We start from the raw sequence: 16,242 nt of genomic DNA, 5'->3' as shown, positions 1-16,242 counted from the left end.
ATATCTGGTGGAGGCAGTCTCGATCGAAATCGTAGTAGTACTGCTTATATCCATAGTGAGCCCTATACGGACTTTTGCCTACAGTAGTTTTCGAATTTAGTTTGACCTCACACTCTTTGGACTTGATTCCCCGAAAATAAATCCTAAATATGCGAGTTCTGATTGGATGTTATTTTAAGCACTTTGATGTAGACCGCTTTCTATAATAGTCCATGTATTTTACAATACATCTTCAGGACCATGAGTGGTGTATTTTACACGAAATTAGCAGACACACGGTACCTCCTCTCCCCTTGAGCTGTCCCATGGCGGTTTAGCTGAGTATGTATTCAAGTGACAATACCGATGTCGAGGTGTTACAGTGGCAGTTCAAAAGTCTGAAACCAGGGACCAAGAAAACAGGCCGGCAAAATATGCCTCGATTTTACGTTTTGAACAGATCTTTCTGAATGTCTTTTGAACACTATTTCTAGATATTCCCGGCATCTGTGTTTCAACTTGTCTTTCAAAGTATAGCTGATGAGAGGGGTTTGAACTTTTTCGGGTGTTGCAAACTTATGGAACACCACTGTACCCGCATATTACTGTATGCGCCGGTTATGGACCAATACCATGTCACTATAGTAAACCTCTGCTTTTCCACGAAAACAAGTCTTTGGGTCTTGTAACACTCGGGGTGCTAATATTGATATTGACCATTACGGAAGATCTTGACGAATTGCGTGAGAATAGCGGTATGACATCCATGGCAACGCTGTGTAATCTGAGTCGAATAATGGACCTGGCAGTAGACCTTGCCCTCGCGTTCATAGTAGGAGTCCTGGGCACGGAACACCGTTGGACACACTGAGCAGGTAAAATGCTCCATGTGGTACTTGCGATCCAATGCTGTAATGTAGGAGCCTCGGAGAGCCCCACCACATTCGTGGAACAGAGGGTTCAATCGTCGGAAATCGTCAGTTTCGCAGAGGGGGAGTTAGCATAACCTATCGTCCGACTCAGCGGGGAAGAACTTGCTGGCAACGATTTCACCACAAACCGATCGCAGAGTTTGTGTCAGTCATCGAATAATCCTGGGGTATGTAAGGGAATAGGCAGGGGAGACATGGGCGGGCTTGTGTATTTAAAAGCATCACGTACCTCACACTTGAGACACTCCATATGAAATGTGCCGCCCAATGCGCGTGCAGATTTCCCAGTTAGGGGCCTGTCACACTTTTGACAGACAGGGCACGAGCCTAGTGTGGGAATATTAAGTTGGTCACTGGCGATTATTTCTTCACTGGCATCAGGATGAAAGTCTACCACAGAGGACTCAGGCAGCTGGTGGCTCCTAGCTTTGGGAGAGCTATCTGGCTTGAACGGGGCGATTTCAGATGCAGTTTCTCTCCCATCTAAGCTCTCTGCCTCAAGATTGTTGGGGCAATCTGTGATTTCGCCTTTTGTCCGGAGAGTCTGAAGGGTGTTGAGGATAAAGTGCTGGTGCTGCGTAAAGAGATCCGGAGTAATGCCGATGCTTTGTATTGCCCTCTGCACGCTTCTCCATGCCTCTTTTTCATCAGAAGTGATCCAGTCGATGCACTAGACATCGCCGCCGATTCACGCTTGCCGCTGCGAATCTCGCTGATGAAGGTCTTCAACATTTGTTCCACATTTTCATGAGATGATCTGCTGGAGTTTTAGCGAAGTGTCCCAAACTCTTCCTCTAAGGCTAAAGGCCATAATCATATGTACCCACCGTAACAGATTCGTGTTCAATAAATTCAACACTTGTATGTGCAACGAAAATTTCCCTTTGATCCCTGCCAGTTCCTCCACTCCCCAGCCCATTCGCTCCCAGGTGACCTGTGTTTGAGGGCCGATATTATCAAAGTGGTCCTTCAATCGTTGAAGGTGACGAAGTACACCATGGCATACAGTCAATATATCGTTAAGTTCGGATAGCTTAATCAATCAAGCGCACGTCGGGGCTCGGGGCTCCGAAGCTCCGAGAGCGAAGCTGAGAACCAATTGTGTCTGACCCGATACTGGTGCGTTATCCGACATTTGCGGGCCGAGTTCACATTCTCCCTGACCTATAAGGCAGCATTAAAATGATCCTTCACCTTAGAAAACTAGAAAACTAACGTACGAAAATAGGCGTTTCCTATTTACCATTTCGGAAAACATATCTTCGTTACTGCCCGCCAACGGACAAGGTCGCCCTTCGAAACTCTGAGCTGTCACATCATTGCCACCCAAGTAAGCCACATTTCTGAAAGTTCAACTGGGTGGAATGGTGGAAATTACTCTTGTTCTAATCATGGACAGATACTCCTGTAAAGGCAACGAATGCTCAAAATTACCGTCTTCGCCGGTTCAACGGAAAATTTATATTCACTTCAGCATGGCTGACGCAAAACCACTCTCAGGATTGGAGAATATCAAAGCCGATATCTTAATTCGAGCGCAGAAAATCTATTCTCTCCACCCTGACATACCTTTACAAAAAGCTGTAGCAATCCGCGGGCAGCATATATGGGCTTTCTCTCAGGTCATACATGGGCTGGACAGCTGTATTGGACACGCTACTCGGGTAATCGACGAACCAACCGCCACTGTGCTGCCATCGTTTGATGATACACATACACATCTTATATTCGCTGGGTTGAGCGAATTTGATGTGCCCGTTCACGCTGCAAAAGACATCAAGGAGCTGTTGAATTTGATCCGCCATTGTGCGTCACAGACTGAACCTGGTCAATGGATAACAACTACAGCCGACTGGCAGGAGTTCAATTTGAAGGAGCATCGCTTTCCTACTCTGCAAGAGCTAGATGAAGTCAGTAACATTCATCCAATTGTTGTGAGAAGGGGCGGTCACAACATTGTGATAAATTCTTGCGCAGCGGCACTCGCCAACATCACCCCTGCTACTCAACCACCCCTTGGTGGGATTATCGGCATTAACAGGGAGGGAAAGCTCAATGGGCTCCTTCAAGATTCTGCGACCAAGCTCATCGAATGCATTCGGCCTCCTGTCAGCTTGGAGAGGCGTGTTTCTGGTCTTGACAGGGCTTCCCGAAAATACGCTGCCACTGGTATTGGCTGCGTGCGCGACTGCTTTGTACCAGTAGCAGATCTGGCGTATTTGAAAGCCGCTCACGATGCCGGCAGGTTGAATGTTCGTGTCCGCGCTCTAGTATCTACCTTGGGATTGTCAACAGTGAGCGACGTGGACCAAATTCTATCCGAGATGGAGCAATGGAGACATCTGCAGACCGACCCCTGGTTTTCGATCTGGGGAGTGAAATTTATGATCGATGGAGGGATAGAAGCTGGGGCAACAGAAGAACCGTATGTTAATCAGAATTGTGGATGTGCTGGTCATGAAGCTTGCGGTCGCCTCCTCTGGGATACTGAGGAGCTTGTTGAGGCAATGGATGCAGTGATTCGCCGAGGTTGGCGTATCGGAACACATGCATATGGAGACCGTGCGGTTCGACGCCTTCTGGACGTCTACGAAGTATTATTGAGACGCCACCCTCACCTGTCCAATGGCACCCTGGTCATGGAACACGGAGGTCTCGCCACTCCTGCACAACAGGCACGGGCGGTGGCCCTTGGGATTGCTATTACCATTCAACAACCTTTACTTCACGATATTGCCGGTGTTCAAGAAACTTACTGGGGTGTGGAGAGAGTCAACCGTCTGTTTCCGGCTCGGCAGTGGCTGAACTTGGGTGCCGATATTTCCGGTGGTTCGGATTATCCCGTCGGTATGTTTGGGGCGATGCGATCTATCTGGGGCATGTCGACTCGCCAGACGGTAGCTGGAGTTCGAGGCCCGGAACATGCTATAAGCGTCTCCGAGTCAATTGCCCTACATACGACGGCTGCGGCAAAAATGCTGAAAGAGTCTGAAACAAGAGGTAGTCTTCGTGTGGGAAGTTTTGCCGATCTAACCCTTTGGAGTAAGGATCCCTTTGAAGTTGCCGAAGTTTGTGAAATCCGTGATTTTCAGCCTCTTTATACTATTATCGGCGGACAGATTAAGCATTCTCCAAAGTGAAAAGCTGTCGTGGAAAAGTGGAGAGTTTCTTACAGTGACATGGGATTGGTCCATAACCAGCCCATTTTCCCTACAGTATGTGTTTGTATGTAATATGCGGGTAACACCACGACATCGGTATTGTCACTTGAATACTCAGTTACACCGCCATGGGACAGCTCAACCTGCCCCTTTTCCTATTCGTTTCAGTTGTTTCATTCTTCAATCAATCAATCTTTCATCTGATGATTCCGGTAGTTCTCATTGGGCTATATGCATACTAGTCTATACCGGTTCAGCCCGCTTTGACAAAAACGAAGTGGAAGTGAAGCGAGGAGAGAGTGAGAAGGGATTCGATGTATCATTACAGATTTATTATATTACGTCCCTAATGAGGTAAAGTCATTACCACCACAATTCTGCTCGCTTGTCAGTCGTCAACCTAAAGTCCTGATTGTCGTGACAGAACATGATCATGGTCAGGTAATGTGAGAACAAAGCTAGAAACTCAAAAACTCGTCCGGAAACCCAGAAACCCGACATGAATATTTCTCGATGAACTTTTATAGTCATGGAGGCATGTAAGCACCACGTACACTAGGATGGTATATCGTGGTGATAGCATGGGCATGAAGCTCAAAGCTCAAAGCTTAAAAGCTGATATAGTTGTAGGGCTCTATCTAGTGGGGGCCGAGCCGCCGTGGTTGCCTTGTGAGCCTTGCCAATCTGTAACATGTAGTAATTGGTAGATTGAAGATAAAGCATACTATAATTCGCCCAGTCCGGAAGTAGCATTGACCTTTGGTGACTGCCGATCCGCAGTCTTCTCTCTCTGTAGAGGCAACAACCAATGTCTGCCCTGCCCCGCACTTAAGATCGCTATAATCACTACTATGCTTGTCGAATGAAGCCGCTAAGACGCGGCTGAATACGAGCACTCGTCAGCCCCAGTTCATCCCAAGTACATAAGAAACAGATGCCCCAAGCCTGGAAGATTCAACGAACTCATCTCCGGAAGTCTTCTTGCATCACTCAAATTCGAGCTTTGTTTCGACAACCCGCCAGAATGATTCCCTCAAATAAGTCGAACAATCAAAGCAATGTAAGCTGATACTTGCTCTTTTGGCTCGTGTGGGTGGATATTGCCGAACACGGCGGCGATAGAAACCACTCTCATTATTATTCGACTTTGAAAATGTTGTTTCGTTAAAATAGCATCGTTGACGCACACCTTTAGAGATTCTACGGGTCTTTTGGCTTTGGAGGATCCGGCGACAATTCCATCTGCGATAAATGCAAAATAATAGTCACGACACCTTTCTGCACGAAGTGTGGTCAGAAGGTAGGAGGGCCCAGTCAAAAGTCCTCTATCTGCGGGCAATGCGGTATAACAGTCACGACGCCATTCTGCACACAATGCGGTAAAAAGGCCATACAATCCAGCACACCTACAGTGGCGCGGCAGGAAATAGACACTGGGCAAAAAAGGGCAGATCCCAACAAAGACAGAAATCTCGTCACCCAGGCTTCAAAACAAGGAACATCAGACAGCGCCCGCGATTTTACAAGCTTAGTAGAACGAAGCATAGTTGCCTGGAATTCTCTGACCTATGCTGATGACCCAGATGTCACGGGCTCTGTTTCCAGGCTCTCGACGGCCTTGAGGAGCTTTGACTCGATCGATGACCTCTTCCGGTCCCGAATAATGTTCTGGTTTTTCCAACGTCGAGAGTCATTCATGACGCAGACTCAGTTTATAAAATGGGATGTTAACCGCCTTGACGAGTACGTCCTCCTACCTATGGATGAAGGCTACGTCAACAAGAAAGACTGCTTTTACGTTAGTCACTTCTGGCGTACCCGAGAAGCACCCGATCCGCGAGACGAAGACTTCAAGCTCGTTCACCAGGACCTCTCTACTCAGCAATGGACCTATGTCTGGACTGACTGGACTTGTCTCCCTCAGGGTGCACGGACCCCGGCCGAGAGGGAGTATACCAACAGAATGCTTATGCGAACACCAGTGCTAATGCGAGAGTGTGGATTTGAATGGAGGTATCCGGATTTCCAGCCCAGACTTTGGATTCTCGTCGAAGTGGCGCAATATATGCTTAACATTGCCGGGAACTATGCCGTCACAGCGGATATAAAGCCATATATCGACGATGTCCAGGCTATGAAAACCGAGGGGGTCCAGCAAGTTATCACACGGCGCGGGTACAACTGCTCAGTTAGTCGGGAGTATCGACTCCTCGTTGGATGGTTGGAGCTTCTTGTTATCTTGTCCAAACTTGTCCCGGATATCCCTATGAAGAAGTTTATACTGGACGCGCTCGAGCCTCCACATGTTGGGTCTTTTGAGCATGTGGATACGGGGATCGAGGTCAACAAGAGTACTGGCATCGTATCGTATCAAGGAGCTGTTTATCGGTTTGCTCCTTTGTATCCTGTTGACGCAGATGGCTTTCCTAAATGAGCCTGATAGCGTGCGGACGGTGTCGGAGGTTAGGGCTACAATGGAGACATACAGTGCCGGGCCATATTACTTGGGAGAAGCAGTCCTGCACAATTAGTGGACAACCAAGAGCTGGCCAGTTAAGGTTGTTGAACGTTACTGGTGGAAAGGAGGCTGTTCCTGGCGACAGGATCCGTCCTTGTCTCGATTTCGCAGGCCCCTATGTCCTGGTTGTAATGCGAGTTAGATCGTTCGTACATGACTAGTTTTGTATGATAATGAGTTAGGAGTTCACACTTGGTCGCTTTGGGCTTAGGATATTTGTGGATGACAGTAAAATTTGTGTATATTCATGGACTGATTCACCAATGAAGTTTATCGCCCACGTTCTACAAGATTTGTCTTCAGGTAGGAAGTATAGCCTAGGATTACTCAGGCATAATTAGAGATTCTTTCACTGAAGTTAGTTGAATTGTCCATAAGAAAAGCATGGGAAATCTTCATACTCGATAAGGTTCCCATCGGGATCCCTGACATAGACGCTTCGAATCTTCCCCACGGCCCCGGTCCTGTCTACAATCTTGGCACCCTCCAAGACCTATAAAAGTTAGTATGAAATACGGATGAAGAATATCTGATAACGATACCTCGATCTTAGCTTCCTGGAAAGCACGTAAGACCTTCTCAACTTTCTCATCCGTCAAAAAGCACAGGTCTGCACTTCCAGGTTGAACATTCTGAGCCTTAGGCTCAAATTCTTTCCCAGATTGATGAAGATTGATTTTTTGACTTCCGAAAATCAAAGCATTTCTGATAAAGGTTAGTTTCAATCTGCGTTTATCTGTGTCTGGATTGGAACCAACCTTTGGACGGCGGGGTTGGCGGGTGAGCAAAAGACTTCGTGCCGCATCCCTAGGTGGGTAGTGTAGAAGGCCACCGTCTCTGGGATGGAGCGCACTGTGAGAACCAGGTGGTCCAAGGATTTGACTGCAAATTTAGCCGCCATTACAAAGGATAGGTATGTGAATTTGGTGAGCTCCGAGGAAATGAAGAGAATTGATGCGATTACAGGGCTGACAAGGCGCATTACTCATCGGCTCGTCCGCCCGTGCCCCCAATTTTGCTCTACGCAATACCCGAGATCGGCTACGTGCTCTGCTCTGCATTACGATGGCACGACATGCCAGGCAACAAGTGATATATGCGACCGATAAGCTGGACCGGAAACGACCCGAATGGGAGTTGATCAAGCGTAAGGCCTGATTCTGGAAAATCTCATTGAGAGGACTAGGTGGGTAAACTGGTAACCAGTGAAACCCGCCACCTTGGATAAGATGTTTTGATTCTAAAGAAACCAGGAATGGTCATCCAAAGTTAAGCCTCCTCTTGGCAATATCCAAGGCTTCTCCACTCTCGCCCAGCTCTTCCGATTTAACCGTCAATAGATAAGAAAAATGCGACCGTGGCAGACAGGCCAGCCCTACCCTGGCTAAAACATGCGCCCGGTCAATCTACCGCCGCGCATTTTCTCGCCCCGATCTGGACGAAGGAGGGCAAAGGAGGGCACGAATCAAAACGGCCCCCGGGACCAACGATGTAATAGTCATGGGGCGCAACCATAGAAATACCTCATCCTGCTCAACCTCAACCTATGCGACATTTAACGTCCACTCCAACATAATAGCTCGAATAGCCCTCCATCCAGTCGTATCGAAAGATACGCTTTCATAAGACCTTCTAATAACCACTATCGTCACCATGTCCTACACCTCATACTCAGATGCGCGGATGTCGCTTCACTCTAAGGGCTTTAAGCCTAAGCCCCGCAGATCAATGAGACCACCCGACCGGGAAATCGCCCTTCGCATAGAATCCATCGTTCCTGCCAAGACGACTCTCGTGCTCAAGCCAAACGGGAATGCTCGGTCTGTCGCTGCATACACAATCACCACGGAAGACGAAGAGACCGTATACACAGTGTCCGGTCGCAAATATGGCGATCGCGTCTGTCGCGAATTCCACGACGCCTCGGGCCTGCCTTTGTTCGAACTCCATACCAAGGTTCTACTCGGTCGACCTTATTCATGGTTTATCACGATGCCTGGAGGTGGTAATATCAAACTCGCTGAGGGAGAACCGCGATGGGGAGGTAACAACAAAAGTATGAAGTTCTCGTTTCGAAATATGGCGGCGAACGATACGAAGCGCGATGACGATAAGGATATGACCCTTCTTGTGTCGCCATGTGGCGATGTTATGGCTAGATACGATATTATCGATGGAGATAGGAGGATTGCTGGGGTTTATGAGAGTATCCATCATAATAACACGTTGGCTCTGCTGCCTAAGTCACGGCGCAAGAATCTTCGACCTGCTATGGACTTACCGATTGTGGCTGGTGTGGATTCCTCCTTGGTACGTCTTTTTGATCGCATCGATTTCATATATTTCATATGCTTATGGCTGAGGTAGGTGGCTGCGATTGCAATTATCATGTTCGAATGGACCTATGGAGCAGAGTAAAGTAGCCGGAGTGTATGAGGGAAAGGGAAAGGCATGTAACAGATTGTGGTGGTTTATCTTCACTCCTCATTCGGTTTTCTCACCTGTTTATCGGCGAAATACGCTACGAATCAACGTTTTCTAAGAATTTTCCAGTCGCTACTGTTCTTGATGCTTGCATTGTATGGGGATTTCCGGCCACTGACCAACATCGCGTGGCGGTGGGCAAGCCTTCTGCGCGTCTTTTGGGGATTTCAACTGCTCAAAGAAGAATATATCGGGAACCAATAACATATAATCACGATGTATCTTATTGATTATATACGACACGACTGCGAGCCATCTGCGGTTTGCTGCCTAAAAGGTAGGTAGCTGGCCGTTTCGCAGTTGATAGCGGTTGCCCCAGAATCTAGATTTGTATAGTTTTGTTATGAAGCGGACAGATTAAATTACTACTACAAGCAGAATTCAAATTAACAATCTATCTGACTTGAGTGATGCTCAGGTAGCTCTCATCTTTGATACGCTTTGGGGATGAAGGCTTAGACAGCGTGGGGCGCCACGAAGAATCTACACATTGAATCAGCCTTGAGTCATTGGACTTAAGGCCTATTCCCGTATCTTTGAGGCCATGCTGCTGCCTCAAAGCACAGCCACTAGTCTCCATAACCAACCTGATCATATATTAACCCCAATTTCCATGATTTGCTTCGACTTGGCGCTGGTTTTCCTCTCATTCTCCGATCCTGTCTGGTACCCCGCCCGCTCGCTGCGCCCCACTTAACCAAGTCCCTTGCAGATCAAATCTCGTCACAGTCGATCAACGACGAAGATACTAGACAATATCATTCCATCATGACTTCAACAGCGGAGCCCAGAATTGGTGTTGGTGTCTTCGTTCTGAACGCCGAGGGGAAATTTGTCCTCGGAAAGCGAAAAGGCAGCCATGGCGCAAGTGAGTCACTCCGTGGCCCAGCTCCTAACCCGTTTTCCCCCCCCCGAGGCAGTTTTTCCCTGTATCGGATATCTCAACAGAAAAATGAGGTAAATAAGTTCAAAAGCACTTCTAACACATTTATGCGTTTCTAGATACGTGGGCCTTGCCAGGTGGTCACCTGGAGTACGGCGAGTCCTTCGAGACCTGCGCGGAACGTGAAATCCTCGAAGAGACAGGTCTAAAAATTCGTGGTATCCGGTTCTTGACTGCCACGAACAGTGTCTTCAAAACTGAAGGTAAACACTACGTTACCATATTCATGGCAGCCGTTGTCAGCAATGAATCCGATCAGCCACAGGTAAGTGTCAGCACAAGTCATGTCTTGCGTCTCTAGCCCGTTGATTTTGCGTGACTAACTGGAAATCAAGATCATGGAGCCTGAGAAGTGCTCAGCCTGGGAGTGGACTTTGTGGGATGAGCTGCGGGCCGAGGGACAATCACAATTGAGCGCTGGATCGAGTTATACTGGGAGAGAGCTATTCCTGCCTCTGCTGAGTCTAATCGAGCAGAGACCCGACTTCCGTCTATAAGGGAAAAATTGCATGGGCATCATGAAAAGTAATCTACGCATCATAAAATGATTTTGGAAAATAGAAAAGAAAAATACCATTAGACGAAATCATGAAATGCAGCCACTCCTCAGCCAAATTTATACCAAGAATTAAGAACACTGCTACGTAGATGCAGAGGACTACGATGTTCGGATTTCCTGGCATTGCCCATGACTTGGCTTTATGTGACTGAAGATAGGATTACAACATCTGCTCTTTTGCGTTAGGAAAATCTCATCTCATGCAGTGGCATTGACTTAGCCACTCCTTGCAGATATCTTAGTTGCTATCGTTGCGTAAGGGTGGTTATTCGTCTTATAGCGGTGAGGATAATTGAACCATTGCAATTATGCCAAGCAAGCTGAAACAAAAATAACCTTTCAACCCAATGGGTTTTACGTGGGGGAAATGACGTTGAAAGATAGAGTTTCATGGTGGTGTTCGTCATTCTGATATCTGGACGGGCCGGACGAGGCATGGAGACTTGTTTGGTCTGTTGGTTCAGAACAATCAAACAAATTCCATTTCCTCAGTGCTTTGACACGTGCATAGAAGCCTTTATTCACCCTTCGTCGTGCCTGTTGAGCAGGCATTCCACGATCATACAATGACAGCAAAACCACACCACACTCGTCCCAACCGCCGTCATGGTGGCTCTTCCAAGGATGAGATCCAGAATGAACCCGACTGGACGAAGACTCATAACCATCGAATCGGATTTCGCGATCACAATGATCGGCATCCGGGGTACACCCATGTTGGAGATGAAGGGGATACGGAGCGACAGCGTGAATTTCTTGCCCTGGCAAAGAAAGAAGCTGAGGAGCTTAGCACTGAGCTAAAGCATCGCAAACTGCTGGATGTCCGCGAGTTCATGGCGAAACAAGAGGTTTGTATCTAGAGACTCCGAGGTTTTTAGCGATTCAGTCCATAACTGATTCACTCCTAGGACTATCATTTGAGGTTCCCTGAAAATCATCCAAAAGGCTGGCGCTATGTGCTTCAGACTAACGAGGTTTTTATCAAGTACAAGCAAGACTGGCCAATCAATGTGAAAAGGCGAGAGCAAGAGGCCGAAGAGAAAAAGAAGGAATCTAAGCAGGAAGATGATAGTCAACTCCCACAAAAAGAACATGAATGGCGACGAGGTCGCGGTGAAAATGAGACACACCACGAGGCCCACGCAACTGACTCCAAAGACGAGAAAAATCAAAACGACAGCAACAAGAAGAAGGATGAACAACAAAGTTTGCAGGACAAGTACTCACCCCAGGAACTTTCTCTACTGCGCCTGCTACAAGCGGAGAGCGACTTGATGCGAACTATTCAAGAGAACGATGGCAATGCGAAATCTCCCATCGAACCAGCAAAGGAACAAGATATCTCTATTGATGAGGCCGATCAATTCACCCCGGACAACTGGATCCCTCGATCTACCAATCTCATCCGTCTGACAGGCAAGCACCCTCTCAACTGCGAGCCCGAGCTGGCGGCCCTCTTTGACGCGGGCCTCATCACCCCAAATCAACTCCATTACATTCGCAACCATGGACCAGTGCCACATCTTCTGTGGGAAACCCATAGGATTGACGTTGGGAACGGTAAACTAGTTCTTTCAATGGACGATCTGCAAAATGAATTTGAAGCGATCAACATTGCAGTGGCGCTGGCCTGTGACGGCAACCGCCGGAAAGAACTGAACATGATCAGAAAGTCCAAGGTTTCAACTGGGGCGCTGGCGCCATTAGTTGTGCATTTTGGAAAGGTCCTCTCCTGTGTGACGTGCTCTCCGCAGCTGGCTTCGAAGATGATTGCACTCGAAACGATGGAGTTCGGCGCTGGGTACATTTCGAAGGTGCAGATGAGCTTAGTGAGGGCAAGTATGCCACGTCTATCTCACTGGCATATGCCATGGATCCTGACAACGATGTGATCCTGGCCTATGAAATGAACAACGTCCCAGTACCGCCCGACCACGGCTACCCAGTGCGATTGTTGATTCCTGGGTTCGTTGGGGGCCGTTGTGTCAAATGGCTTCATAGGATTTGGGCCTCCGAGGAGGAGAATGACAGCCACTATCATATCTGGGACAACCGTGTTCTGCCTGGTTTCGTTCGTGATATGGACTCGGAGTTTGCTCATATCATGTTCAACCACCCAAGTACAGCCTGTAACGAGCAAAATCTAAACTCGATCATTGTCAAGCCCGCGCATGGCGAGACTATGCGCCTTTCTGATGTGAATAGTAATCAGAGCTACCGAATTTCAGGGATTGCATACGATGGTGGTGGTCATGAAGTCCAGAGGGTAGAGGTCAGTTTAGACGGCGGGGAGACGTGGCTATACTGTGTTCGAAAGGTGAGTTTATGCATCTGCCACTGCAGGTAGCGTTTCGAGCCACTAAATCTTGACCAGTTCCCTGAATATCCAGTCCGTCATGGGAGAAAGTTCTGGACGTGGATCCATTGGCATGTGGACGTTGGATTGTCACATCTTGTTCGAGCTGAGAGCATAGTCGTCCGCTGCTTCAACGTCTTCAAAAACACACAGCCAGAAAAGCCCGCATGGAACATAATGGGGTAAGCCACCATTGCTATAACAGTTATCCCAGAACGCCTATCTGACACTATCAAGTATGATGAACAATTGTTGGTATACCGTGCGCCCGGAGATTGTCCACGATGGAGAGTCTGGTAGCATAACGCTTTACTTCCGACACCCATGCGAACCTGGGACTGGAAAGGGAGGATGGATGCAGCCCTCGACGGAGAACCAGATTGAGAAAATCAAACATGAAGTGGCATCCCCACAGAAGCAGTTCACGCGCGAAGAGATTGAAAAGCATAAAAAAGAAGATGACTGTTGGATCGTCATCAACGGCAAGGTCTACGATGCCACGAGCGTGCTTGAGTGGCATCCTGGTGGCAAGGCACCGATTATGGCGCATGCAGGCAAGGTGCATTTTGATACCACCGACGAGTTTGAAAGCATTCATGACGATTATGTAGTTAACGGTAACTAATTAATTAAGATGAATCAGCGGCTTTATGAACGCCAAGACCTAGATTTATGCAAAAATGGGCTTTTTGGGCTTTGCCGCAGCCTACCAATGGGATAGGTCTAGACCTGCTCTCTCTCCTTCTGTTCAACACTATGCCCAACAATTCCAGCCTTCTCAAACAGCTCCACACCTCTCGCAACGCCCTCCTCATGCTCCTTCGCCAATCTTTCATAATCCTTCTCGTTACGCCATGCTAACCACGAGTCGGAGCGGAACAGCAAGTCAATCGACTCCAGCGATCTTCCCGCCGTCTCTGGGAAGAAACAATATATCACTGCAATCCAGACGTAATTAGCCGCGCCAAAGATGTAGAAGGTCTTATATCCGAGCTTCTGCACCACGATCGGGAACCACAGCACCCCACTGCCAATGCCGAGTCCCCATCCGGCGACGAGAAACCCGTTACCCTTGGCGCGGAGCGCGGTGGGAAAGATCTCGGCCGCGTAGATAAAACAGGGGATCATCCAGAAGACACACAGCGTGAAGGTGAAGATGAGGATCATGGCAGAGGCGGCCGACCCGTATGAAGATTGTTGGTCGGGATGGTCGAGGGCACCCTTAGAGAGCTATAATCATCTGTGAGTTTCTTTTCATGTATTGACAGATTTAGGTACGAGGTGCGTAACTCACCCCTGCGTAAATCCACATCCACGTACCCAACAGGGTATTTCCCACCATCAGATTCATCCGTCTTCCAAAGCGGTCGCAGAAGAATGCTGCGACAGCAGTGCCGGCCAGACCCATTGCGCCATTCAGGCCAGATAGCCAGCCTATCTTCGCCGTACTAAATCCGGCCTGCTTGAATACCGTCGGTGCATAGATAGTCGTGAGGGCAATGCCCGTGCCGACCTCGACCAGAATCTGAATTCCAAACGCCAGCAACGCACGACGGCCATAATGTAAACCGCCTTCTTTGTAATCCGTTGCGAGGCGCCAGTACGAGTCGAAATCCGCCAGTCTTTTATCCTCCTCGAATGTCTTCAGGATATCGATATATTCTCGCTTCACGTCCGGATGATCTGCGTTCCCGTCCCCGCGCAAGACAGCGATGATCCTCAAGGCCTCTTCATTCCTCCCTTCCTTTATCAGCCAGCGCGGCGACTCGGGCAGCACCCAGATGGCAGGGATCATGATAGCGGGGAGAACCACCTGCAAAGCGAGGGGCAGTCGCCAGCGAATTGTGGAGTTGCCTCCGTCCACAAATGAAAGGGCATATCCGACCCAGTAGGCGCAGAAGATGCCGAGGAAGTTACCGCACCAAAGCAGGGAGAAGTGAGAGCCGCGGCGGCGAGCTGAGGTGATCTCGGAGGACCAGACGGGGATGATGCCGATAAAGAAGCCGACGCCGAGCCCGGCGATGACGCGGGAACAGCACATCCAGGCGATGTTTTCCGCTGTGGCCTGGTACATATATATATAAGCCTTCTAATGAGATGCCATTCAGTGGAAGTCGGGATTACCCACCATCAGCGATCCACCAAGTAGAACAAATAGCGCACCCAATATAAGCGCCTTTACACGACCATACTTGTCAGCAATGTGACCGCCCCAGAGCCCGCCAATTGTTCCCCCGAGGTAATAGATCGCGACGATGCCACCCTCTCTGGTCGGGTTAGTAACGGTACCATCACCGGGTCCCAGACCCATTTTCAACTGGTATGTAGGGGCGCTGTTGACAAAACCCATGTTTCCCTGATTCCATCCTTCGAAGAAAACGCCCCAGGCTACGACGAAGTTGACCATGAAGACGAGTTGAGCGCCGCTCATGCGCTCCCAGAACTTGTGGGCCATAGCTCACTGGGGTAAGGATGAGACAATAAGGATTGATGAATAATATATTATATCGGTCTTAGATTTGGAACGATGTTATCCCTCGTCGTGGTCGTTGTCTCATACGCCAGATCTAACTGATTTAAGTAAAGCAGAGATGCTCTCTCTGCACGGTTCCTATGCATTTCGACGTGCAATCCAGTTCGGCTATTCTTAAAGTTAAACGCTAGAATGGCAAAACGCCTATTTCCCCGCTTCCCCGCATTTTTCAGGGTCTACTCGTCTCGCTCGGTCATTGACCTAAACTTGCTTATTGGTTCAATGAATTGCTATGCTCCGGTCGAGACGAACTTGAGACGATGGTCCACTGGATTCAGTGAGCTGGAGCCGAGGAGACATGATCCGTGCCCTCGTATACTTATTTGCGCCAGAAAAGTATGGCGGAAATTGTTTTTTATTTTGTCCTTACATACCAGGGCGCCACATCAGGGATCGAACCCACGCTGGCCATCCCCAAGAAACAAGGATTTCGGGTGAGGAAAGGGCTGTAGGACCGGTAGTAAGGGCATTGCGCCCCTAGAGCCCCCTCATTCCCTCATTTATGTGACGCTGGGAAACTGTGTATAGATAGACCTGCTAGTTTTGAGTGATCTGATTGGCGGAGACCGAAGGATATGAGAGCAAGCAGTGCACCACCAGCACTTCTTCCTTCTCTCTTCTCCCCAGTCTCAGTATTCGCTGCGGAATGCACTCTTTTCCCAAAGAATAGGCTCTTGTCACAATTTAGTCAGGTCCTCATCACCTACACTCATCCGCTTATTCGTCTCGTCTATCCCTCCGCCCTCGGGTTATTCACTCTCAAAGATTGGGTCATCG

At 48.6% G+C, this 16,242-nt stretch overlaps 6 protein-coding genes across 6 annotated transcripts; 4 read left to right on the top strand and 2 right to left on the bottom strand.

The window, feature by feature from the left end:
- Positions 1-2,386: 2,386 nt before the first annotated feature.
- N7458_007691 (amidohydrolase 3) lies at positions 2,387-6,506 on the top strand (the record flags this gene model as incomplete). Its single annotated transcript, XM_056911073.1, has 2 exons — positions 2,387-3,979; positions 5,268-6,506. The coding sequence occupies 2 exons, from the start codon at positions 2,387-2,389 to the stop codon at positions 6,504-6,506; spliced, it is 2,832 nt and encodes a 943-aa protein (XP_056763899.1).
- A 442-nt stretch (positions 6,507-6,948) lies between these two features.
- On the bottom strand, positions 6,949-7,491 carry N7458_007690 (VOC family protein; the record flags this gene model as incomplete). Its single annotated transcript, XM_056911072.1, has 3 exons — positions 6,949-7,083; positions 7,133-7,295; positions 7,349-7,491. The coding sequence occupies 3 exons, from the start codon at positions 7,489-7,491 to the stop codon at positions 6,949-6,951; spliced, it is 441 nt and encodes a 146-aa protein (XP_056763898.1).
- A 752-nt stretch (positions 7,492-8,243) lies between these two features.
- Positions 8,244-9,008, top strand: N7458_007689 (uncharacterized protein; the record flags this gene model as incomplete). The annotated part of the gene is made up of 2 exons (XM_056911071.1): positions 8,244-8,900; positions 8,958-9,008. The coding sequence occupies 2 exons, from the start codon at positions 8,244-8,246 to the stop codon at positions 9,006-9,008; spliced, it is 708 nt and encodes a 235-aa protein (XP_056763897.1).
- An 834-nt stretch (positions 9,009-9,842) lies between these two features.
- N7458_007688 (nucleotide triphosphate diphosphatase NUDT15) lies at positions 9,843-10,514 on the top strand (the record flags this gene model as incomplete). The annotated part of the gene is made up of 3 exons (XM_056911070.1): positions 9,843-9,942; positions 10,077-10,282; positions 10,353-10,514. 3 exons carry the CDS (start codon positions 9,843-9,845, stop codon positions 10,512-10,514), a joined length of 468 nt encoding a protein of 155 aa, XP_056763896.1.
- Positions 10,515-11,142: 628 nt separating this feature from the next.
- Positions 11,143-13,557, top strand: N7458_007687 (putative nitrate reductase; the record flags this gene model as incomplete). Its single annotated transcript, XM_056911069.1, has 5 exons — positions 11,143-11,424; positions 11,485-12,310; positions 12,331-12,893; positions 12,951-13,114; positions 13,170-13,557. The coding sequence occupies 5 exons, from the start codon at positions 11,143-11,145 to the stop codon at positions 13,555-13,557; spliced, it is 2,223 nt and encodes a 740-aa protein (XP_056763895.1).
- A 98-nt stretch (positions 13,558-13,655) lies between these two features.
- Positions 13,656-15,387, bottom strand: N7458_007686 (uncharacterized protein; the record flags this gene model as incomplete). Its single annotated transcript, XM_056911068.1, has 3 exons — positions 13,656-14,162; positions 14,227-14,997; positions 15,061-15,387. The coding sequence occupies 3 exons, from the start codon at positions 15,385-15,387 to the stop codon at positions 13,656-13,658; spliced, it is 1,605 nt and encodes a 534-aa protein (XP_056763894.1).
- Between the last annotated feature and the right edge of the window lie 855 nt (positions 15,388-16,242).

The sequence above is a fragment of the Penicillium daleae genome, assembly GCF_028827525.1.
Source record: "Penicillium daleae strain IBT 16125 chromosome Unknown utg000007l_segment0_segment0, whole genome shotgun sequence".
Classification (NCBI taxonomy): domain Eukaryota; kingdom Fungi; phylum Ascomycota; class Eurotiomycetes; order Eurotiales; family Aspergillaceae; genus Penicillium; species Penicillium daleae.
This window is presented reverse-complemented; position numbering and strand designations above follow the sequence as displayed.